Consider the following 25,265-nt stretch of genomic DNA (forward strand, 5'->3'; position numbering starts at 1 on the left):
AGTGGCTTCATCACATATAGAAGAACAGTTCCTCAATGTTTTCTTTTTAATGATTGTTAACACGCATAATGTTTGTAAAATCATTCTGCACATTCATAACTGTTTGACCAATTAGGTTCGCTTCTGTATATATGAAGCTGTTTAACCGATTAGGTTTACTTTGGTATATATGTAAGTGTTTGACCGATTAGGTTACTTCTGCCCCGGGCAACGCCGGGTATATACAGCTCGTATATATATATATATACATATACACACATACATGCGGTTTTAATAACACAGAAATCAATATAAACATTAACATCATTATCATATGAGAATATGAAGTAATATATAAGAAGCACATTTCATATAAATATAAATTATTAAACAGTAAAATCTTCTTCTGTAATTTGCTAACGTGGCAATTTGTGTGTCTGTCCAGGATTTTAAATGACCTGTAGCTCGCAAACCGTTGCACCTATACACTTGAAATGTGGTACACATATAGTACGTCACGTCTACTATCCGCTTTATGGGTGATGATTGTTTTAGTCTTTTTATCTTTATTTTATTTTATTGTACAATCAAGTCCTATCTGCGCACAGCAGGGCAGCCGTGGGCGGATGCGTATGGTGTATTCACTCGATGTTATCGTGCATTGCGCTGTCAGTGGTATTTTGATAAAAGAATTTGAACAACATATAAGAAGCGTATAAATTATTAAACAGTAAAACATTAACATTTAAGAAGTAAAGTTACATTAAGTACTACTGCTGTGCCTTCGGGTATACCTCATTTTTTGTTTGCCCATTACATGCTTAAATGTATACATTTTTTGGTGCACCTACCCGAGAACACGCGACATATAACCGAGCGTGGGAGAAGCATGGATTTTAAACACGCGTTGAGTTGATGTGCTGGTCTCCCTCGTGAAATAACTGGTAATGTTTGACTAAAATCTACAGCGAGTAAAACGACATTAGCTCCTATTTTTTTTTTATGATCTCTGAGATGTTGCTTTTTTCGGTTCAAGGCTTCATAAGCTCTTTTATGTTGTATGGTGTACTTATCCCAAACCATCATCTTTGAATGTTGCAAGACTTTCGCCTTGTATGTAGATCGGGGTAATTACATTCATTGCATTCCTAGTCTGAATCACAATGTGATTGTATGGGTGGTTACCTGGCACTGTAGGGTTGCCACCTGTCCTTTAAAATACGGAATCGTGCCGCGTTTGAGAATGAAATTGCGCGTCCCGTTTTGAATCAATACTGGACGGGATTTATCCCGTATTTTTTGTATAATTTTTTTTTTAAAGCAGCGTCTCATGCAAATCATCCCACACGCATTTTATGAAGATGCCTCCTTTCCTACTTTTGATTGGGTAATACTTGATGTCATCGTTAGTTTGATTGGTGTTTTTAACTGTCCAGTGAGTAGGGCGTGTCTTTCAACCGTAAGCAGATTTTTTGCAGTGGTATCACTGACCTCGACGACGGCGACGTTATACGTCAAAAATAAATTACGATAAATGACGATTTTAGCGATACTTTATTACGACGGCGGCTACATAGACACGATCAAATAAAAACAAAAAAATCAAATAATCATTCTACATTTTCAAAACGTCGAAAAAACGACGGAATGAAAAAAAGGCCCACCCGACGACCCACCCATTCCATTTTTATATATATAGATAAAGAAGTCATTATGAATATTTTTAGAATTTAATACACAAGTTTCTACCTGTGTGGAGAAAAATATACTTAAATAATATTTGTGCATAATTATTCCAGATAACTAAGTAGTTTATCACATTTTAAACACAGGGATGATATAGAAACAAGCATTAGATGTACTCAAAAATTACATTTTACAAAAGAAGCCCAACTTTGAGAGCTACAGAACACTTATGAAATTTCTAATAATGGTTTAAAACTGTGGAAGTATATTTACACGTACATAGTACTGCCTATAATGTTTCATTTCAGTGGACTAAGCAGTTCTACAATTTCACCCTTAAAACTGAAATAATAAAAATGTATAATCTTTTGCAAAGTAAGAGTTGCCAAATTAAAATTAATAGCAACATACCTCTATGTGAAGAAGAGACTTAAATATTGATAAATCAAAAGGAAGCTGAAGTTCATTAATATTGCTGCTGCCCAGTGAGCCTTGGGTTCCACTAATCTGAAGAAAAGAAAATAGTATCTAATTAAGACAAACAAGGTATTAAAAAAGTGGTTCCCAACATAACACTTTTTAAGAAAATTTACTTTTTTGTATTATTATATAATTGAAACAGATACAGTTCTTTGACATTATCATCCAGCTTTCTAAACTACTAGTGCACTTTGATAGTAAATTAGTAACCCAGAGGATTAAGAATTAACAAAGAGAATTCCAAGAAATTAGATTAATTCTTAACTTTAAAATAATCGTTAGATAGTCATTTCAGCAAGTCAACATATTATGTACTTTTCATCATTAAACAGCTTGTATTGTTTGCTAGACACAACTTAAAATCCTAATATAAAAATATTTTTTCAAAATTACCTTTAAATACTTCAACCTGCATGTAAAATCCAGTATGTGCCCCAAGTCAGCTCTTGCATCACCATTTGCACAAGTTGGCTTGGCCAGACGTAACTGCTGAGCAATGGCATACAACTGAAGGGGCCTGAGGCAGAATACCTCCCCTGCAGCCAGCAACTGCTCTCCTAAGCAAAAGATAAGTTACACAGTTTACACCATTGTACAGACAGCAAGTTAAATAAAGAAAGAAGCACACCAATGTTATATTACGGTATCATAAGCCCATCTGAAAAGGTCCTACTGGAAGACAATAGTTAAGTTTCTGACTAGATCTTATGCTTGTTATAAGAAAATAAAAAGCTACAAATCATTCCATTAATGTGAAAAAAAAACAAACAATAATCCAATCATAGTATATTTTAATTAATTTAATGTAATCAACCTTCTGCAAATTACACACACAAAACAAAATCTCTTGTGTCTGGGATAAGTTCAACATTTGTAAACTGAATATCAGTGACACTCAACCTTCTCATCCTAACCCATTCTACACTAGAACCTGTGAGCACTCAAAAGTGGCAACCCAAGGTTTTCAACATAAAATGAATTCACATGCATTGAACAATCTGAACAAACATAAAAAAATAAATAAAAGGCAAAATAATTGTTAGCACTTGATTAACAACAAATACAGTACTCAACTACCTGGTTTACTACCTCCTTATTGGGAAAAAAAAACATGAAACTAAAATGTGAACCACTTCCCTGTTTTGTTTTTTTATTACCTTTATGAAAAAGCTCTTCTGCAAGTGCAGCTGTAATCCCATTGATTTCCTGCAAATTTCAAAAGTTTCAATAATTAATAAGACATGTCAGGAAATCCACCCAGCCTAACACCAATTTATGCCTCAACAGACATTTCTATAATATTATGAATAATTCAGGTACACCAGCTAAGATACAATACCGATAGTTACTTAAAAGCAGTACCGCTGCTCCCTATACGCAGAGTACGCAGTCTGCGTAGGGCACCAACTCCCAGGGGGGCACCATCCCAGCTGCTCAAAAAAATCGTTTTTATATATTATAATAATAAATTAATATTAATAATATACATATACAAATAAACAAAAATATAAACGCATATATTGCATTTTACGGTGAACGCAGAGTAGGCTAAGCACACGTGATGACGCGCGCGCCCTCACCTCTGTTACGGCTGCCTAACTAATATTTGGGGGAGGGGGCACAAAAGTAAATTTCTGCTTAGGGCACCCATTTGGCCAGCAGCGGCCCTGCTTAAAAGAATATTTTGCAACAAAAGCACAGAAAAATACTACATAAAAAAATGTCAGTTAAGGGAAAATAAAAAAGCATGAGAACAGTAGGAGGACAATGAATAACTTTTTATTTTAGAGAACATTAAATTTCATGTGTGCATCAATGCTAGCATAGTCATTATTGACTAATGTGGATTACTTCATGACTTGACACTGATTAATTTCTAAGTGCGTGCACGTGTGTGTGTGTGTGTGTGCGTGCGTGTGCGTGTGCATGTGAGAGAGAGAGAGAGAGAGAGAGAGAGAGAGAGTGAGTGAGTGAGTGCACGCTTGCACTACAGACAGGCTGCTTCCCCTAAATTACAACAAAGCTCAAACTAGTCCTGTACAGGCCCAATTGAAAAACAATTCCAGAAAATACACATTGCCTGACTACATAAGCTGCTTATCCAAACACCCCAATGCTAACACCTCAAATATTGTGGGACTTTTTTTAATTTTATATTCACATCATCTGTTTTTGGAAATTTTGTGATATAGGATTATAATTTATTTTTATTATGGAAGTTGGAGATATGCTCACATGTATAAAAGAAGGTGTAGTTCTACACTTAAATACCTATTCAAAAAGTAACTGACAAGAAAATAAATAACTGACTATAATCAGCTGTAACAATGAAACAATAAAAAGACACATCCTTTAATTTGTTGTGTACAATCTTTCCAGGTTAGAGCGGCAAGAATGAAACTTACCCCAAATGTAAAAAATACAAAACAAAAATTGCTATTCAAATAGTATGTTCTTTATTCAGAACAATAATAAAGAACAGCATTATTTGGTTAAAAAAGAAAAAAACAAAAACAAACCTCAAACCCTATCTCAAGGTCTGTAGAAAAAACATTTAGCCACTAAAAATATGACACATATACAGGTGCTGGTCATAAAATTAGAAAATCATGACAAAGTTGATTTATTTCAGTAATTCTATTCAAAAAGTGAAACTTGTATATTAGATTCATTCATTACACACAGACTGATGTTTAATCAAATGTTTATTTCTTTTAATGTTGATGATTATAACTGACAACTAATGAAAGTCCCAAATTCAGTATCTCGGAAAATTAGAATATTGTGAAAAGGTTCAATATTGAAGACACCTGGTGCCACACTCTAATCAGCTAATTAACTCAAAACACCTGCAAAAGCCTTTAAATGGTCTCTCAGTCTAGTTCTGTAGGCTACACAATCATGGGGAAGACTGCTGAGTTGACAGTTGTCCAAAAGACGACCATTGACACCTTGCACAAGGAGGGCAAGACACTAAAGGTCATTGCTAAAGAGGCTGGCTGTTCACAGAGTTCTGTGTCCAAGCACATTAATAGAGAGGCGAAGGGAAGGACAAGATGTGGTAGTAAAAAGTGTACAAGCAATAGGGATAACTGCACCCTGGAGAGGATTGTGAAACAAAACCCATTCAAAAATGTGGCGGAGATTCACAAAGAGTGGATTGCAGCTGGAGTCAGTGCTTCAAGAACCACCACGCACAGACGTATGCAAGACATGGGTTTCAGCTGTCGCATTCCTTGTGTCAAGCCACTCTTGAACAAGAGACAGCGTCAGAATCGTCTCGCCTGGGCTAAAGACAAAAAGGACTGGACTGCTGCTGAGTGGTCCAAAGTTATGTTCTCTTATGAAAGTAAATTTTCCATTTCCTTTGGAAATCAAGGTCCCAGAGTCTGGAGGAAGAGAGGAGAGGCACAGAATCCACGTTGCTTGAGGTCCAGTGTAAGGTTTCCACAGTCAGTGATGGTTTGGGGTGCCATGTCATCTGCTGGTGTTGGTCCACTGTGTTTTCTGAGGTCCAAGGTCAACGCAGCCGTCTACCAGGAAGTTTTAGAGCACTTCATGCTTCCTGCTGCTGACTAACTTTATGGAGATGCAGATTTCATTATCCAACAAGACCTGGCACCTGCACACAGTGCCAAAGCTACCAGTACCGTGTTTAAGGACCATGGTATCCCTGTTCTTGATTGGCCAGCAAACTCGCCTGACCTTAACCCCATAGAAAATCTATGGGGTATTGTGAAGAGGAAGATGCAATATGCCAGACCCAACAATTCAGAAGAGCTGAAGGTCACTATCAGAGCAACATGGGCTCTAATAACACCTGAGCAGTGCCACAGACTGATCGACTCCATGCCACGCCGCATTGCTGCAGTAATCCAGGCCAAAGGAGCCCCAACTAAATATTGAGTGCTGTACATGCTCATACTTTTCATGTTCATAACTTTCGGTTGGCCAACACTTCTAAAAATCCTTTTTTTGCATTTGTCTTAATTGATATTCTAATTTTCCGAGATACTGAATTTGGGACTTTCATTAGTTGTCAGTTATAATCATCAACATTAAAAGAAATAAACATTTGAAATATATCAGTCTGTGTGTAATGAATGAATCTAATATACAAGTTTCACTTTTTGAATGGAATTACTGAAATAAATCAACTTTGTCATGATATTCTAATTTTATGACCAGCACCTGTATAAAATTAACACATAGCATATACAATTGTGATACTAAATAATTTTACATCAAACACCAAACCAGAACGTTTATCAAAATGTTCAGTCTTACTATAAGATTCTATCCAGTGACATTAAGAACAGCTAGCTTGTAATACATACAATATCTATCCAGATGTAAAAGTGAATGCAACTACAGATGTTACTTCAATACTTAACGTATGATATTCCTCACAGCTTTTCATTTTACATGGAGGCTGTCATCCATGCTAAATATTCTCATGCGCTCCTCTGCAATGCTTTACCTTGCCAGAAATCCATCAAACTGCACCACACTGTTTGAACAGTAATGGGCAAATTTAGTCACCTGTAGACCTACTTTGACACTATGAGCTGATTGTAACAGAAGCCCTGGGAAAAACATGGCAGTCTTTTCAAGCTGATAATGAAAAAACAGTAAATTCAAGAACTCAAGAATAGCAGTATTTTTATATTTATTAATGCACAAAATATTGCAATTACAATATCCAAACACATCCATTCCATAACATATAAACTAAATGATAAACAACAACTTATTAATAAGGATATCAAGTGTGCTTCCAAATCTGTGTGTATTTATTTACTAACCAAAAAAGTCTTCATTTCTGCACTGCACAGATGCCTTTCCCCTTGGTATATCCATTTCAAAAGTACACGACATCACGTTTTGCAAAAGTTATCTAACTGTGGAGTACAACAAAAGGCATATGGCAGCCTGTTTCTTCACACTGCAGAAAAGACTGATAAGATATTTGGCTTTCAGGTAAAGCAGGGCCTTGTAATAACCCCAAGATTACTCACAGACATCACTATGGCTGAAACAATTATTCGATATTGTTAACAATGTCAACAAAAAAATATGATGACCACGTTTTCCACTAATAACTTTCTCCAGCATGTTAATGATTTAACCTGATGAGGACAGCCATGCTACTTCAGCATCACTGTCATTGAATGCATTAAACAGAAAAAAGCGGGTGAAAATTTCTAAAATATACAATGTGTGGATAAATGTTTTTAAAACAAAACTAACACCATGAATATGTGAGATCGATTAAGCTATCTATTGCTGCACACAATTAAAGCTTGATCATCTGAAAAGGAAACATGCTGGTGTGGAAGCAAGTCCATACCACAGTAAACAAAACAAGCCTCTCGCTCCTCATCCCCACCCTACGGTTAGTCACAGAACTAAGGTAACCAAAGGACCAGGAAATGAAGTCGCTTAGCATATAAAATTTTTACAGAAAAGGTTCATATAAGCAAATTCGTATCACAAACTTTTCATTACTAAGCAAACAAATGTGAAGGTATATTTTATTTATAATTGACAAATACAAATACATAGTATTCGCTTGCATTGACAGTGCTCTAATAAACTAAGCTAATAGCAATTCAGATGGCCAGAGCAGTTGGTCACAATGGTTTAGTTTCATCAAAAAAATCACTGAAGCTCACCATATCCTATCAAACTAAAACAGGTTTCTGAACAATAACAATAACAAAAATGTATTGACTGCAAAATACCACAAGTTTCCAGTCAATGGTTTTGTAGCTTAAAGTCAGCAGAGATGCAGTTCAACCCAATAATTATTTGAATTTTTTTTAGTATTTAACTTAGAAATTACTTTTAACTTTATTTTTGTACAAAAAAAAAACAAAACATTATTTTTCCTGACATGTATTACTAAAAGACAATGCAGTAAGGAACTTGTTAATGAATTATTAGTTTGTGTTTCTTATATTTTCTTCAATAAAGGTATAGTTACTTTACAGTGTCAAATTATGTCTCATCATTTCTCAGTTACAAGCCATAATTTTCAGCTAAGCCAATTAATCAATCACTGTAATATCAATCAGAATAATTCATCATCAATAGTTTTTGCCACCCTAGATCTTACGGTATTCTTAAAAATGGGCACCTGGCAAAAGTTTTCAAAAGATATTAAAGGATAATATTTACATAAAACCAACCTCATTTATAACAATTAAAATGTAAGTTACATTTTTCATATTACAAGCTTCAAAACTCATAATACCAATATTTTAAGCATAAAAGCAATCATCATAATTAAAACAGCAACATGAGGTATCCATAAGAAATAACCAAACTTGCTAATAACTTAATGTCTCTTATATCATAAATGAGTCTGGCTGAAAGAAATCCTTTCTGGCAGACCTCAGAAATTATCAATTATTGTAGATGATGCATTTCATAGTAACTGCTACAAGTGACACTAAACAAAATTAACACACTTCCCAGAATTAATGGGGTTTTCCTGAATTCTTTTAAAAAAAGAGAAGTGAAAATTCAATTGTCTTAAACAACCTTTAAGAAATGATCTAAGTACAATTAAGATGAAATGAGAAAATGGGGGGGAATTTGAGCTTATTTGTAAAAAAATAACATGGTGAATGAAAGAGTACGTTTTTCATGAATGTTTGGTAAGGGGATAACTGTTTAGGGTTCACATGAGTTTTAGCAGTCAAAACAGCATGATCTTCCCAAACCCACTTAATCCAATTCAAGGTTGAGAGGGCTCCAGCCTATCCCAGCAAAATTGACCCAGGACAGGAAGACACAGGTTTGAGAGCAAGAAGATTAGATCAGGATAGGGCACCAGACAATTGTAGGGCCCACTCACATGCACACACTCAATGCACACCGAGACAGTATGCAATCACCAGTTTACATATACAGTACGTCTTGGTGAATGTGAGAGGAAAATCTGAATATCTGTAGGAAAACACAGGGAGAATATCCATCCATCCATTTTCCAACCCGCTGAATCCGAACACAGGGTCACGGGGCAGGGAGAATATGCACACATGAAATGATCAATCACTTGATTCAAACAGGCAGCTAAAAATAACTTTTTAAATTTTTGATAACATACTTACTTTGCTGAATTTGTTTTTGTCTTAAACACAACTACTAGTATGATGTTTACATGCCATTGAAATTGTAAGCTCTTTGGTGTTTTCATTTCATTCATCAATTTTCGATGCAAAGTATAAAACTCAATAGATATGGCTTTATATAAATATGGGAGTGCAAGTTCTTAGGGAGATGTGTTTTTGGATATCTAGATGGTCTGGCAAAAGCCATGTGTACAGCCTGTTTATCTTCACTGGTAGCCAAGAACAAGTGCTGCTCTACCAGCACAGAAGTGGCAGAGACCCAAGAAGCCTTTTGCTATTTTTGTCATGTTTTTTACCTCATTTCATTATGTTTTCTAAGAAATACAGGTGTATATTTTTTCTTTTGAATTGATGCTGTATAATTATACAAGAAACAAATGTAAAATGAAAAAAAAAAAACAAACACTACAAACATTATAAATAACTTTGCACTTTTCAGTAAGCGATGTAGGGGGTTGTTGCCTGAAGCTTAAAATACTGTAAGAAACAGCCGGCAGCTCAACCCAGCCAGGACACCCCTGATATGGAAGGATTTGGGAAGGCAACTTTTTTAGGACACGGCCTCCCCCGAGACGCTAGATGGCAGCTTCCCTGGAGTACAGAGGTGACCCGGATTCCCACAGGGCATCCTAGGACTTGGAGTTCGGTATCTCAGCCTTGTTGGATGCTGTGGTTGCCGCCAGGGGGTGCTGTGATAAGACCTGGAGAGTCGTACTTCCCGCATTTCCTGGAAGTACTAGTGAGTCACAAGGATGGAAATCCAGAAGTACCTCCGGGCTGAAGAAAATTTTAATTCTCCATCTGATCCGGAAGTACTGACAAGTCACGTGGACAGAACAGCAATTAGCACTTCTGGGTTGGACCCTATATAAAGGACTGCTGTGAACCCAGCAGGCAGGCCAGAGTTGGGTGGAGAGCTTGTTGGGAGGTGTGGAGGAGAAAAGAGAGAATATTTGTGTTTGTGCTTGTGTATTTACCTGTTTATAGTGGCTGTGGTGCTTGGAGGGCACTGTTTAAGAAGAATAAAAAAAAAACCCTTTCCAGTGACCTCATGACCCCCCATGCTCTCCCAATCCGTCTACTGACTTCATAGGAAGAGTCACCAAAGACATGAATGTCACTGTCAAGGTAAGTCAACCTCTCAACAAGGTACACACTCTCTCCGCAAACAGACACACTACTGATGGCTGTGCCCAAGAGGTCATTAAAGGCCTGGATCTTGTTTTTTATCAGGACACTCGCAAGCCCAGACACTCAGACTCCTCACTCAGTCTCTCAATTTGATTTCTTGGATGACTTGGTGGATTATATATAGAAATGCAGCCGAAACCGAAAAGAATAATGAAAAGTCAACGTGGCTCGGAGGTGCATGTGTACTGTAGCAGAGATGAAAGCGAGTGACGTGGTGTTTGCAGAGTCAATTTTAAGTACTTCTTAAGTAAATACACATTTCTACTTTTGCCCCCAATATTTACTGTTTACTTATTGGCAAGTATGTTTAAAGTATATTAAAACACAAGTATGCTAAAATGAGAAAGGGGAAAAGGACACTTGAAAATGATAACATTGATGAACTGCGACCTCAGTTAAAAGCCAACTGTGAATGGGGATCTTAGTATTTCAGTTTCGTATCCGCCACAACAAAGCACGAATAACTTATAGAAAAAATGACATATAGTTATTTAAGAAGAAAAAAAAACATGGTACAGTATATGAATCTACTGGTATAAATAAAAATTTTATTTCAAAATTGAACCTTTATTTTAATCAGATTTTTAGTTTATATATTATGCTAGCAATTTGGTCTATACAATATTTAGAATCATGACAAAGAAACACATTTTCAACTGAAAGGAAATCTAAGCCAAATAAGCTGTTAGTTCACTACTGACTGTATTCTTGAAGGTCATTTTTTTTTTTTTACTGCAAGACCAACTGGAAAAAAAAAATGATCAAAAATAAGGTCAAATGTAACACAGGTTTCTCACTGGGGAATGACTCATTTAAGCCACTAACCTTGTTCAAATGTTTCTCTTCCTGTTGAATTCAAGCAGGCATAAAATGCTGTGACAATATCTCAAACTACAGCTCATCTGAAGCGTTAAAAGTAAGCACGCAATTAACCACATCCTCTTAATGTGCAACCAAGACAAACACTTTGTGGGGTCCCAGCAGAGTTTATTTTGTGATGACTCGTTGACTTGTTTCGTTACAGAGTAGCAGTGAAATGGCATGTTAAATCTCAGTGGCATGCATCATTTGAGTAATAAAATCCTCTATCTAGGGTCTTGCAAAAATCATAAAAATACCTATTGCATCTATAAGGGGTAAAAACTATTTATACTGAAAGGTAAAATAGATTATTTTGTACATTTAAGTTGGATCAGGTAAAGGATAGATGAATGAATATAGTTTAAAATGATGCTTTATCAACAAAAATGTTAAGTATGCTGTGTCTTCCAAATACACAAATCCAGGTGCTAAAAAACTACCAAAGCATTGACAACAGTAACTTAGAAATAATTATTAATGCTCCACATCACCACTCACACGCAAAGATACATATTGTTTAACTGGATACCCTACGATGTTTAATACATTCTAAATCAAGTCTTTTATCTTCCTATCTGGTTATAATCTAAGCATCAGGTGACATGCTCTAGTTAGTTTGCTTTTGTAGTAAATGATTCTTAAGTTCACAAATAAAATAAGAATTAAGAGAAATACAAAAAAAAAAAAAAAAAAGAGTAAAGCAACATAATTTAGAAAGAATCCATTTAGAAGATTAAAAGCAGCAGAGGTGAAAAATTCTACTTACATACAGATGGAAATGTAGAAAATATGATAAGACTTTAGGTGCAGCCAATGGAAATTTAGCCAATAAGGTCTGGAGATAAACTTCAAGTTCTTTTTCTCGTTTTTCAACCAGACTTTTGGAATTTTTGCCAATAATTTTCTTTGGTGGTAGAAGATTTTTGTCTATCTTTCTTTCAACTGTGAGCTATATAAGAAGAAAACAAAAATTGCATAGTTAATATTTAATGTTACAGTCAGTACAATTGTTTAAAAATGAAATGCAGCATTTTCAGGGACTGAAAATCACAAGATAATACATATATAGGGCACAATGACGGTGAATAAGTCTCTCATTGACAGTTGTTAAAATAAGAATGATACTTTGCTGCCATGAATTATATCTTCCTTCTTATGTAGGACAGACTACAACATGCAGAACTAATTTCTTGACAACTTAAAGCATGTGACCTTACTTAGTAAAAATGGTGTAAAAGCACATTCCTGAAATTTTAAAAGAATGGCAGATGTCTCTGAGCTTTTTATCTTTTCAGGCAAGGAAAACATTTATTTATATGACAACAGATGCTTATTGAAAAAATCAAAATACTATAGATCTTGTAAACAGTGTCCCTTATAGGAAAAAATAACTTTATAGAAAACACACTGATTTACAATTCTATGAAAAGCACATGAAATAAATGTTTCCCTTTACTGAATGTTAGAAGATTTTGCGTTGCCTAGTTTTCTCTATCCAGCAAAGAGGAGATCCAGTAAGAATCCAGTATAAATTCAGGATACTAGAAGCTGTTTGAGAACGTCACCATCAATGGGAAGTAAGAGTGATAATAAGGAAGCAATTGTATTTTTCACACTTTGCTTTACAATTCAGTCACTTTTATTTTATACACTACATTGCAAATTTAATGTCTTAAATGGTGTCAAAGTTCAACTCTTAGATATCACAAATGACAAGAGATACCACATTTTCATGCCATCTAAGAGACAGAATTGTTCCAGTCTGTCCCTGGTTCTGCCACAAGTGAGTTAAGCCCAATGAAAACCCACAAAAGACTCACAGTTATCAAGAATGTAGTTTCTGCTTTATTACCAATGTCTGGTACAGCAAATATAACATGGCACTAATCTCACAATCTCCACTAACTTTACTTATAACAAGATCTTGTGGTATTTAAACTTTATCACTGAAAGCAGCTGCACCCTGATCAGCCTCAGAGGCTGAGTCACTCATTTCTTGGAAAGAGCAATCAACTCAGATTTCCAGGTAGAGTTTCATCCTGAACATTTCAAACTGTGCCACAAACTGCTACAGTTCCCAATTGAGATTTCACTTAATTAAGATCAACAAGAAAGCATAATCAAAAGAGAAATTCATCAGTAGTTAGCGGTGCCTAAATTCCCTGTCCAATAAATTTACAAACAGGACCTAAAAGAAACTTACTACCTAAGGCTTTTCCAGGTTCCGAATGAAATGTGCATTTTCACTTTCTCATATACAAAGTATAGGGAAAGTATTGGAATCCTCCAAATATTCCATTTCGAGATTTTGATGAATCTCGATGTTTTAGACGTCTAAGTCCGAAAATACCGTTTTTGGAATTATGTCTGTGTCTGTGTGCGCGCGCATGTATGTAAACAAGATAACTTGAGTACGCTTTCACTTAGGTCAACCAAATTTTACATACAAGTATTAGGTACAAAACGTATATTTATATCAACTTTTGGGCTATTTCCGCTAACAGGAAGTGGTATTTTATCTTTTATTAATGCAACTGCAGAGTGTGAAGTATTCAGAATGCCTTTCATAAGTGTTTTCAGAATTTCTGGACAGATCTCATCTACTTCTTTAGCCTTGCAAATGTTTAGCTTCTCAACTACTACCAGTGACCTCTATAAGAGAAATACAGTACTGTATTGTAGACCTAAACTTAACACTACGACCTGCCCCAAACATCATTTGGGCCATGTTTTTCTAAATGATCAGTTCAGACTCCACATCCCTACATGTCAAGACAGAAACTTTTTTTGAAAATGACAGATAACCTCAGCCATGTGAGCCAACTCATGGTGACAAATTAAACATTTGACTTCCGTTTTCCCTGGAGTGGCCAGAATATGTGGCTTAAGATAAGAGGTTATGACTACAAGGCCAATGATTAACACCTAGCCAAAGATGGTGCATTACCAGATGCATTAAGGAGAAACTTTGTGTTAATAAACAGCATTTGAGGTAGAAAATCCCTAACTAGCACAAACAATTCATAGTTCAGATACAGATATCACAAGCTGTTTCTCTAAATCACACCCCGCAGTGTCTCCATCTTTTTTCATCTAAGCCACCACGTTACCTTTCTGAGCCTCACATTTTCTAAAGACCTTTTCACAAGGAAATGTAAAGCTTTCAATTATTCTGATAAAAGCATGTTGTAAAATGGCTGCCAAGGCACAAATGTGCAAAATTTAAATTAAACATTTAATAATAATAATTCATTACATTTATATAGCGCTTTTCTCAGTACTCAAAGCGCTATCCAGACAGGGAGGAACAGGGAAGTGAACCCACAATCTTCCACAGTCTCCTTAAATTTAATAAAAACCAATTTACACACAAAGATAACCAGCTGTAGATAAAAGAGCTACACTGTAAAAATATTTACCTTTCACCAACAAAAAAACTTTATTATTTTTCTGTTTTACAGTCTTTTTGCACAGCTTTCTGTCAAATGAATCCACTAATTTATTTACAAAAGCATACAAAATAAAAATACACTGAATACCTTTTCATGTTCAATTTAAAATCCGCAGTTTGTTTATGAAATATGTGGCTACCAATGAAATCAATTTTGAAGGGCCTTTCATTTCCTTTGACCAAACTTTAACCATAAACAACATTGTCAGACTTCAGAGGTTTTGCCACATTTTATTATATTTTTACTTAGATTTTGATGATTTTTATTTATTACTGAATAAGAGAAGAGTTCCCAAGAAGAGAAGAGAGTTTCCAAGAAGAGTGTTGTGTTAGAGCCCTTTAGCAAGTCTTTTTGGTCTTCCTTCCCTCCATGTGCATGTCCATAATAAACATAGCCTGGTGGCACATAAGCCCCTCTGTTACACCGAGCTCACAGTGCTAGGACTGGTGACCATATTTTCCAGACTCTGATTCTAGTGATTGTCACCAATAAGCCATTTCCTAGCATTAGAGTTCTACAAAACTGATATCATATCAAGAGATTCAAAATTTAGCATAAAAGCATCCTTAAAAAAACTTGCCTTTTCATGTAGATCATGAAAATCACTGTATCGGTGTTTGACTGTCCACCGATGTTTGCCAACCTCTACTTCTATAATGTAAACCTAAATAAAGAAAATAGAAACATGTCTGAATACATAAAGTTACACTTCTAAAATGAAGTACTATAATAATACATTCTGTCCAAGTGGAGTTTACAAGCTCTTCCTGTATCTGCTTGGGTCCCCCCAACCCAAATTTCTAAAGAGACACATACCATGTGAACGGAGTATTCTAAATTAGCACTTGAGTGAGTGCATGCAAGTATGCCCAGTGATAGACTGGCTCCCATCTTGTGTCTGATAATGCCAGGATATTCTCTGGATCTCTGGATGAGAATTTTATGTTGTTTTCTTGTTTGATTCCAAATAATTTTGACGATACTTTTTTTTGTCTCGTTCACTTTCTCCATTCTTTGTCACAAGCACGATGGACAAGGAACACCAACATTAATTTATTCATTTTCAGAATCAACTACTGTATTATAGTCAGCAGTAACCTATCCTAATAGAATCAGAATCAAGACAGGAACATACCCTAGGTGGGATATCAGCCCATACAGCACAATCATGTACATACCTACATGAACTTAAGTGGGATCTTCATTGTCACATGTACAGAGTAGAGCAGAATTCTTACTTGCAAGTCCTACTCAACACAAAACACGTTGCCACTCTCTGGCACAATGATTAATGAGTATACATTGAGCTAATTTAGAAATGTCAAATAACCTAACATGCCCAAGATGTGAAGAATATTGGAAAATCCACGGTAAAAGCTAGCAGACACATGGAGAGCCTGAATGAAGTTATGACAGTAACCAATACTCATTCATTGAATTAATTTACAGTGACTTTTACAAGTTCAGCACTTTAATTTAGAAGCCCAAAGTGCTGTGCAATTTATGACAATAGTTAAATTATGACATAGAATAACACACAAAAATATTTTGTAATACACACAAAGGAATTATATATGTGCTTTAATAATTAATCCAATTTAAGAAATTCTCTTGGAATTCTAAGACAAAATGCAAGTAAAATATGTTGTATTGCTCAGCACTGGCAGTTAATGTCTTTTGCCTATATTTACTACCAGAAACACTCCCCTTGCCCCATTTCTTCACTTGCCCTTTTAACGGGACAAAATTATTAAATATTAACAATACAGGAGTATAGATTTGTACAAATACATTGTTACTGTTAGTTAAGTCCACAGTCCTTATAAGAAATGCTGGCGAATGTTCTTAAACCAAACGCCCAACCCTAGGACCTTGTCTACTAACAAATTACAGTGCAGGCTATTGTTGATAACTTGAGTGGAAAATGACATATTAATGCTATCAGGACATGTCTGCATTCAGAACACCTGAGAAGAACTGGATGTTGAGATTTTTATTTTGATAACTAGTAAATAACCAGAAGATGGAATGAAGCATAAAGTGAAAGGCAACATTTTTGCATGGGGACAGGCTACAAGATTAAAAATCAGAAAACCAAAACAAAATTGATACACCATATCAAAAAGGCAAAAACATGTTCGAAGTCAACAAACAGATTTAATGCCAAAAGTCCTAACTCTAACACTTTTTTTGTAATGTAATCCTAGATGCTGCATACCGCCATCTAAAAAAGCTGACACACTATCATGTAACCTCCTCATCACATGATTGTCTATGGGAATAGTGACTATATAACATGACAGCAGCAGCACAAAACAGTCAGAAAATGACAGCAACCATCTCAAAATGGAATACAAAAGGTAATCAAGGAGATGTCACTATCACAGCAAATAATATAATAATAAAATGAGAAAAAAACATTCACTTTTAAAAAAATGTATAACAAAAATGAACACAACACTGAACTGTTGCAGTCTGTTCTGAGGTGCTATATCAGTTGCCAAAGTTATCAAAGACACCAAATATTCTGACATGACTACACTATGCTAAGGATGTTCAATGTTGGCTTAAACTCCGAGAACACTGGAGCCTCTGGACAGTGACACTGATCTTAATTAAGGAGTTTGTCAGTCTTATGACAAAAGACTCGGAGGTAATTTTATCAAGCAGAGGAATTTAAAGAAAACTCCTGATCTGTTGACTGCAGGCTGTAATTGCTGCCAAAGGTACATCGACAAAGTATTGAGAAAAAGGCTGTGAATACTTATGCACATGTGATTTCTCAGTTTTTTTTATTTTTAATAAATTTGCAAAAAAACCAAGTAAATTTTTTTTCACGTTGTCATTATGGGGTGTTGTGTGCAGAATTCTGAGGGAAAAAAAAGAATTTAATCCATTTTGGAATAAGGCTGTAACATAACAAAAGGTGGAAAAAGTGATGCGCTGTGAATACTTTCTGGATGCACTGTATATCAAAACACCCCCCACCCCCCTTAGATTAAGACATTTTGTTAAATTTAACACATCGTGAAGAGGTCCAAGAAGCTGCTAAAAAAAAAAAAAAAAAAAAAGTACCTGAAACTGTGTTCACACCTTAAGCACTATGTTGAAGCATATGTCTTTACTTGTGAAAATGTTTTCCTTTGCCCTTATCACTCGATGATGATGATGACGAGACAAAGCAAGCATTAAATAAATGAGAATTAACATTATGCATAGGCATGAATAACACACACACACACACACACGCACGCACATTATATATATTATGCCACACATGAAAATCTGGTCACCATAGGCATGGAATAAAAAAAGCTATAGTGACATCTGCTTAAAAAATAATAACAGGATCTATCATACCAGTTCATGCAACTGCCTGCGCAAAATACTGCACTAGTTTGTAGGGTGGAATGACAAACATTCCTGGCACCATTTATCTGTTTTCTCCTCTATTGTCTTAAATATGGTATTGTAGCATCAAACACCCACGAGTAGCTTTAAAAAGCTTTCACTTCCAAGCAGTATAACCATGAACAAATAAAGCTTCATTGCTGTATGACTGCTATCTAGTAATACCAAGCCTATCACATGTAATCATTTTTTCAACAAATGTATACAGTGTATATCTAAATAAGAATTCTGACATACTATTTGCCTATGACAAATAGAACCTATGACTGAGATGATTTGTTAAAATGCCAAAAAGTTCAGATAAATAAGATACATAAATTACAACCAACAAGCTGGGTAGTTTTTTCCACAAGCAGCACATACAGTATAACATGCAATACAGGTATCCCCCCCCCCCCCCCCCAAGTAATTTTTACAGACGTACAACTAAAACGTTTTCTCAAGTCAAATGTATTTATATAACACTTTTAAAACAATTAAAAGTTGACCACTTTACAACAAAAATAAATAAATAAACAAACAAGGGAATAAAAAAAGACTATACTGTACATTAAAATAAAAGGATAAAAAGTAACAGACAGCTAACAGCAATACCTGACTGTTAACAGCCATAAAAATAAATATACACTTAAAAAATAAAACAGCAGAGTTTAAACTACAAATTTAAGGTAAATTTTCGCAAGTGAATAAAAGTACGTTTTTAAATATGATTAAAAATAATCAATTGTGGGAGCCACTCTTATTAAGAGGGGTATGCTGTTCCAAAGCCAGTGACCCACAACAGGCACATTCACCCCACAGCTTCAAGTGAGTACACAGAACATACAGCAACGCCTGATTACAGGATCTGAGAGACCCCGTGAATGAGTAGGGACAGAGGAAGATCAGCAACAATGAGACGCAGAGACCCATGAAAGGGTTTGCACACAAACAATAAAATCTTAAAATCCACCCTGTATTTCACAGGGATCCAATGAAGAAAAGCTAACAGGGGGAAAATGTATTTTTTTAGTGCCAGTCAAGACCCTGGCAGAAGCATTTTGAATTACTGGACAGAGATGACTGTCAAACACCCGTATAGAATGAATTTTAATAGTCTAAACAGGATGAAGCAAAAGCAAGAATAAGCTTTTCAAAATCATTAAATAATAGAAATTGTTTGCCCTAAACTGAAAAAGCTACTTTTGACCATATCATTTATTTGTTTATCATGTTTGATGCCTGAGTCCAAGGTACTACCAAGATTTTTAACTCAAGAGCGTGTGTTAAAAGTTAGTGGACCAAGAATGCTGTTGAAATTATTAACAGAGGATCAAAGACCAAAAAGAATAACCTCCATTTTTTTCATATAGTTGAACAAAGTCTGATGCCAACCAACTTTTGATATCTTGAAGGCAGCTAAAGAGAGCAGTAAGAGTATCTTTATCCGTTTCTGAGACACATAGATTTGAGTATCATCTGCGTAACAGTGATAAAAGATGTTATCTGTATTAAGAACATTACAAAGTTGAAGCGTATACAAAAGTAAAAATAACTGGTCCCATAACAGGCCCATGTAGTACTCCACAGGTAACAGGGAATATAGGAGATGATGAACTAGCAAAGCTGACACCACAGGTCCTGCACCTAAGGTAGTCTGCAAACCCCACATGAGCAGTGCCATTAGACACCAATAATTACCAGAAAGAGAACATCCTCTATCAGTTTTGCCACTTCAACCTATTTTCCTGTAGTTTTTCTTAGATTGCTCTACCACTTGTGTTGTACCTTTTAGAGTCTCAGTTCCTATTCTGTCCTTTGTTTTTTCCTAATTCCACACATCCATTTCAACATTCTCATTTCTGCCACAACCAATTTCCTCTGCTGCACTCCCTTTACTGCCCATGCCCTAGCTCCATAAATCATTGCTGGACTTACTACTGTCTTGAAAATATTAGCATTACTTTTTGTCCTACATACAATACTCCTGATACCTTCTCCCACTTGTTCCATTCACAATGAACTCTGTGTGTTATTCTGCTTCAAAGTCTTCATCTTGGGCTACTACTGAACCTAAACATTCAAACTTATCCACTCTCTTCAATTCAGGCTTTTGAATCTTGACCATCATTGTGAATTTCCCCTTGGGATTAATAAAGTATCTATCTATTTATCTATCATTAAACCTCAAATATTCAGTCATCTTCCTGTTTATCTTCAATACTTCATCTTGCAAAGCCCTTCTACATTCTTCCAAATCCCTCTCCACCTCTTCTTTTGTGGTGCTACACAACAAAATGTCAACAGCAAAATGCATGCACCGGAAGATTAATTGGTCTTTTATCCAATGAGTCAACACATCTATAACCAGATCAAAGAGGTAAGAACTTAAAGGAGATCCCTGGTGCAGTCCTACTCTAACCAGAATCTTGTCTGTTACCTCAAGACTGCTATGAACCGGTGTCCTCACTCCCTCAAACATATTCTGGACAATCGTCAATTATTCTCTGGTCCTCCTCTTTCTCTCCTGAACCTCCAGACCTCTTGATATGGCACTCTATCATAAGGCTTCAACAATAAACATCATATGTAAAACTTTCTATTTTCTCAGTGCTTCTCTGTAAGCTGTCTCAATGCAAAGACTGTATCTCTTGATCCTCTCCCTATCATAAAACTAAACTCCTCTCTATAACCTTTTCCAAATTTTCTCTGTGTGACACAACAGCTTTACCCCTCCATTGATTCCACAGCCCTAAGTATCTCCCTTCTCCTCATAAATAAGTACAACCTCTTCTGGAATTCTCTCCGGTTTATAGATCCAACAACATACTGTATATACTCCCACTTCAGTCTTTTCGGTGCCTCCTTTACTTCCTCCCTCCTTATTCTTGGTGCTAGCCCTTCATTTGGGACTGATTACCATACGACACGACAGCAGTAACTAATTCAAACCATGCCCCCTCTCATGTGACGGCTGTCCGAAGCAGTAAGCGCTTACTTCCCACCTGTTCAGTGAGCCCCTTCGACGTGTTTTTGTCGTCGCCGCTTGGGTTCCACTCGTGACGGCCCGGCTCTTCCTAATGCTAAGCGGTGTCCTCCTGCACGGACACAAACTACAGAATTTGAATCAGTCTGGATCGTGTTGTGGTTAACACTTAACCTGCTCTGCTGTCACCCGTACTATGCCAGCCTTTACGATCTGGTGCCCAGCTCTACACAAACCCAATCCCGAGTTCCTACCCTGTTTGCTTCCACGCTGGCTCTCCTTTCCTTGTTTGGGTTCGAGTTCGACCCTTTTCCCCCAGACACCGATGGCAATCAGAATTTTTAAAAGACCTAGACAAGCCAGGTCTGCCCGTCTCCAATGCCACTCGTGCAGACTCTGCCTTTCCCAGCCGTCACGTCATTCCTGCCCGACCACTTGCCAGCTCTGCCCTGCGCGTACGCCGCTTACCGTGTAGTTTTCTACCAACTCGGACCCTCGGATGTGCACCCTCTTCTGCTCACTGGGCTCCTCGGGGGAAAGGGCAGGTTCCATGCCAGTGTCTTTGGCTTCGAATGCACTGGTAAAGGGCTGAAAATACAGAGGACCGACAGTGAAAAGGCTACGGAGTCTGTCCGTTTGGACAGGCAGATCATTTTTGGCCGGTTGACACGCAAACCCTGCCGCCAGCCTCCATTTTTGTTTGTGTTTTCCTACTCGTCGTCGTCGCCTCCGTTTCCAGCTGTGAGTGAGGAGATTCAAATCTCTAATCTTTATTCATAGCATCTGCCAGTAGACAAGAGCAGAGCGAGTCCAGATCCGCTCATATTCCCCGTGAGGAAGGGCGCGTGCTTCCCTTAAACCATTTAACCCGACCGCCCGCACAAATACTAGGATGTGAAATGCTTCCTAAACAGACAATCAATTGTACGTGGTTGTGTATGTGTCAACACCCGCATGAGTATTCCTCCCCCTGCTACATGTGATGCTTTTAAACCGTCAGTTATTGCAACTTTCTTAAAGCGATCTTCAGACATCTCAAGAGCAGTTCACTTTCCAAAAGTCTCTAATTCATTTTTACCTGTGAAGTAATACATAGAAAACCAAACGTATCTAATTAATTTTACATGTGAATTAATACACAGAAACAAACTAGACGACTACTTAGGTTAGTTTAGGTAAACTTTATTATCCTAGAGGAGTAGTATGTTTTCAGCATGAAAGTATTAAGCTTAAGGCACTGTTACACATATAGAAGAAAACAAACAAAGACACAACAACTGACAACTAGTGTTATCATAAGTATACATACTCAAGATTAGGACAAAAAAGGAATAATTAAAAAGTAAACGGAGAAATGTATCCAACCTAGTATGTCACCTCTTAACGACTGGATCCAAGTCCCTTACAGTTACATTTGCAGTTTCTTCTTACTTGTTTGTTATTTAATAATAATAAATTTTATTTATATAGCACCTTTCCCATGCTCACAGTTTGTTATTTAGTCAGTCAGAGTCATCCTGAGTTCAGTTTGCAGCTTCAAGCTCAAAATGAATCTCCTTTTGGGTGACCTTTTTCTGTCAGAATCTTTGCAGGCATGTCAGCTCATTTTTGATTACCAGCATTCACATGAGATTTCCTCAAAGTGCAAGCAGACCAAAAGTTGCTACAGCTGCAAAATCAGCCATTAATTTTAGTGTTCGCATTAAAATACAGGTGGGGGACAAGCTGTTCCCCACTACTTCAGTCCTTGTAACACATATTGTGTGCCACTAAAAATCTAACAAAATGAGCAGGTCCCACTTTGTCCTACAAAAGGATGTGATGGGAAAGCAAATCCTTTTTGTATCTCCCCAATTCACAATAAGCTCCACAGTCCAAAATATATAAAAACAGTTTCTTGTATTGAATCCTATTCAAGAAGGGAGGGAGATCAAAGGAGAACACCTAGTATTAAATCTCCAACCTTTCTGGGTCTTCCTAGCAAGAGCGGTGTTTAGGGGTGTCAAGTGGGGCGACTGCCCCAGGCCCCATGCCTAAGGGGTCCCATTTTTTAGGTCTGCATGTCCCGTGTGAGCGGATTTGTCAAGTTATATTCTCTAGTTTTGATAAATTCTGCATGTTATCTTGCAAAAATTTAGTTGAATACTGTAATGAGAAACTCCGGTGTATGTTAACATTATTTTTATTAAATTTGCGCACAAGTTTATACAGTCCACACATACCGGTAACAGCATTTGACATAACTGCCCCGCATGGGGTTGGTCAGCCCTAGGCCCCGCACACCCCTGAGGCCTCCTCTGCTTCCTAGACATGTTTGTTCAAGAATGTGGCTTGCTCACTTTTCCTCCTCCCAAAACACAAAGAAATGTCTCCTTAATTCCTGTTTCTCACTGTCTTTGCATGTATATATCTTCCATCTCTTTTTTCCTGCCCATAAGCCTTCTACTAAGCGTTCTCATCTCCTTGCTTTACTTACAGGGTAACCCTCAACACCGGAGAAAACATAGATCCTTGGTAGAGGCCTGTGTTCTCCTTAGACAGATTCAAAACAGTGGCCCTGCACCCCATGCAGAACCTCCTATAAAATATATCTGGTCATAAGACTTCCTCAGATCTACAATCAGATACTTACAAAATAATAAAATTATATAAAATAACAGTACTTAAACCCACTTAATCCAATTCCGGGTCATGTGGAACCAGAGCCTTGTCTGGAAACACTGTGCCCAAGGCTGGTCCAAGGCCCACGGGTGCCAATCTGTTTAAGCGACCACATATGCACAGACCCACATAAGGCCGGTTTGAAGTTTCCAGTTAACCTAACAGAGTTGTTTTTAAAAATATGGGAGGAAACATGGAGAATCTGGAGAAAACTCCACTTAGACATGGAGATAAGTAATCTCCATATGAACAACTACTGACACAAGAATCAAACCCAGGATTTTTAATGCAGCAACACTAATAACTGCACCACCCTATTTAGACATGTATGACTCCTCAAATAGTCATGTAAGGATGTGGGGATGATCCAGTGTTCCACAACCAGATCCCAAGATCAACAATCAGGCCAAAGATATTGTCCTTGGTCCTCCCCAAAACTGCACCAACCATCAAATTTTAAAACTTTTACAGTATATACTAATAGTCGCATAATTCACAGTTTTTTTCCAATTCCAGTATGCAATTAAATGATTTATACACCAAAACTATTAACCTTACACAGGCAAAGAATAAGAGGACTGAATACTGGTACCCTCTGGTGTCCTCACAGATGGTGCAATGGTAGTGCTGCTGCTTTGCAGTAAGGAGACTGTGGAAGATTGTGGGTTCGCTTCCCGGTTCCTCCCTGTGTGGATAGCGCTTTGAGTACTGAGAAAAGCGCTATATAAATGTAATGAATTATTATTATTATTATTATTATTTACCCCAAGGTGAAATGTCTCAATACATGACTCACCAGTACTGCAATGCAAAAAGGCCTAAGGCACCAGCATCAATTTCCCTCAATCAACCTATGACTAATGCAATCCATGGCTGTAGAAAAACATTAAATGTCTGAACCCAAGTACTAGATTCCAAGAAGAGAAGATTTTTATATACCAAAACCCCACAGCCTATAGGGAAGAGATAGATAGATAGATAGATAGATAGATAGATAGATAGATAGATAGATAGATAGATAGATAGATAGATAGATAGATAGATAGATAGATAGATAGATAGATAGATAGATAGATAGATAGATAGATACTTTATTAATCCCAAGGGGAAATTCACATACTCCAGCAGCAGCATAATGATAAAAACAATATTAAATTAAAGAGTGATAACAATGCAAGTATACAGACAGACAATAACTTTGTGTAATGTTAACGTTTACCCGCCCTGGGTGGAATTGAAGAGTCGCATAATGTGGGGGAGGAACGATCTCCTCAGTCTGTCAGTGGAGCAGGACAGTGACGGCAGTCTGTCGCTGAAGCTGCTCCTCTGTCTGGAGATGACACTGTTTAGTGGATGCAGTGGATTCTCCATTATTGACAGGAGCCTGCTGAGCGCCCGTCGCTCCACCACAGATGTCAAACTGTCCAGCTCCATGCCTAC

At 36.8% G+C, this 25,265-nt stretch overlaps 1 protein-coding gene across 1 annotated transcript in view; it reads right to left on the reverse strand.

Annotated features, from left to right (window-relative positions):
- nisch (nischarin) overlaps positions 1-22,081 on the reverse strand; it is a 76,068-nt gene extending 53,987 nt beyond the window's left edge. Inside the window, 6 exon segments of the mRNA XM_028825381.2 lie at positions 2,077-2,172; positions 2,539-2,702; positions 3,303-3,351; positions 12,103-12,285; positions 15,369-15,452; positions 21,633-22,081. Of these exon segments, the coding sequence (XP_028681214.2) occupies positions 2,077-2,172; positions 2,539-2,702; positions 3,303-3,351; positions 12,103-12,285; positions 15,369-15,452; positions 21,633-21,716 (660 nt within the window). The 5' untranslated portion in view covers positions 21,717-22,081.
- Between the last annotated feature and the right edge of the window lie 3,184 nt (positions 22,082-25,265).

This window comes from Erpetoichthys calabaricus, chromosome 18 (genome assembly GCF_900747795.2).
Source record: "Erpetoichthys calabaricus chromosome 18, fErpCal1.3, whole genome shotgun sequence".
Classification (NCBI taxonomy): Eukaryota; Metazoa; Chordata; class Cladistia; order Polypteriformes; family Polypteridae; genus Erpetoichthys; species Erpetoichthys calabaricus.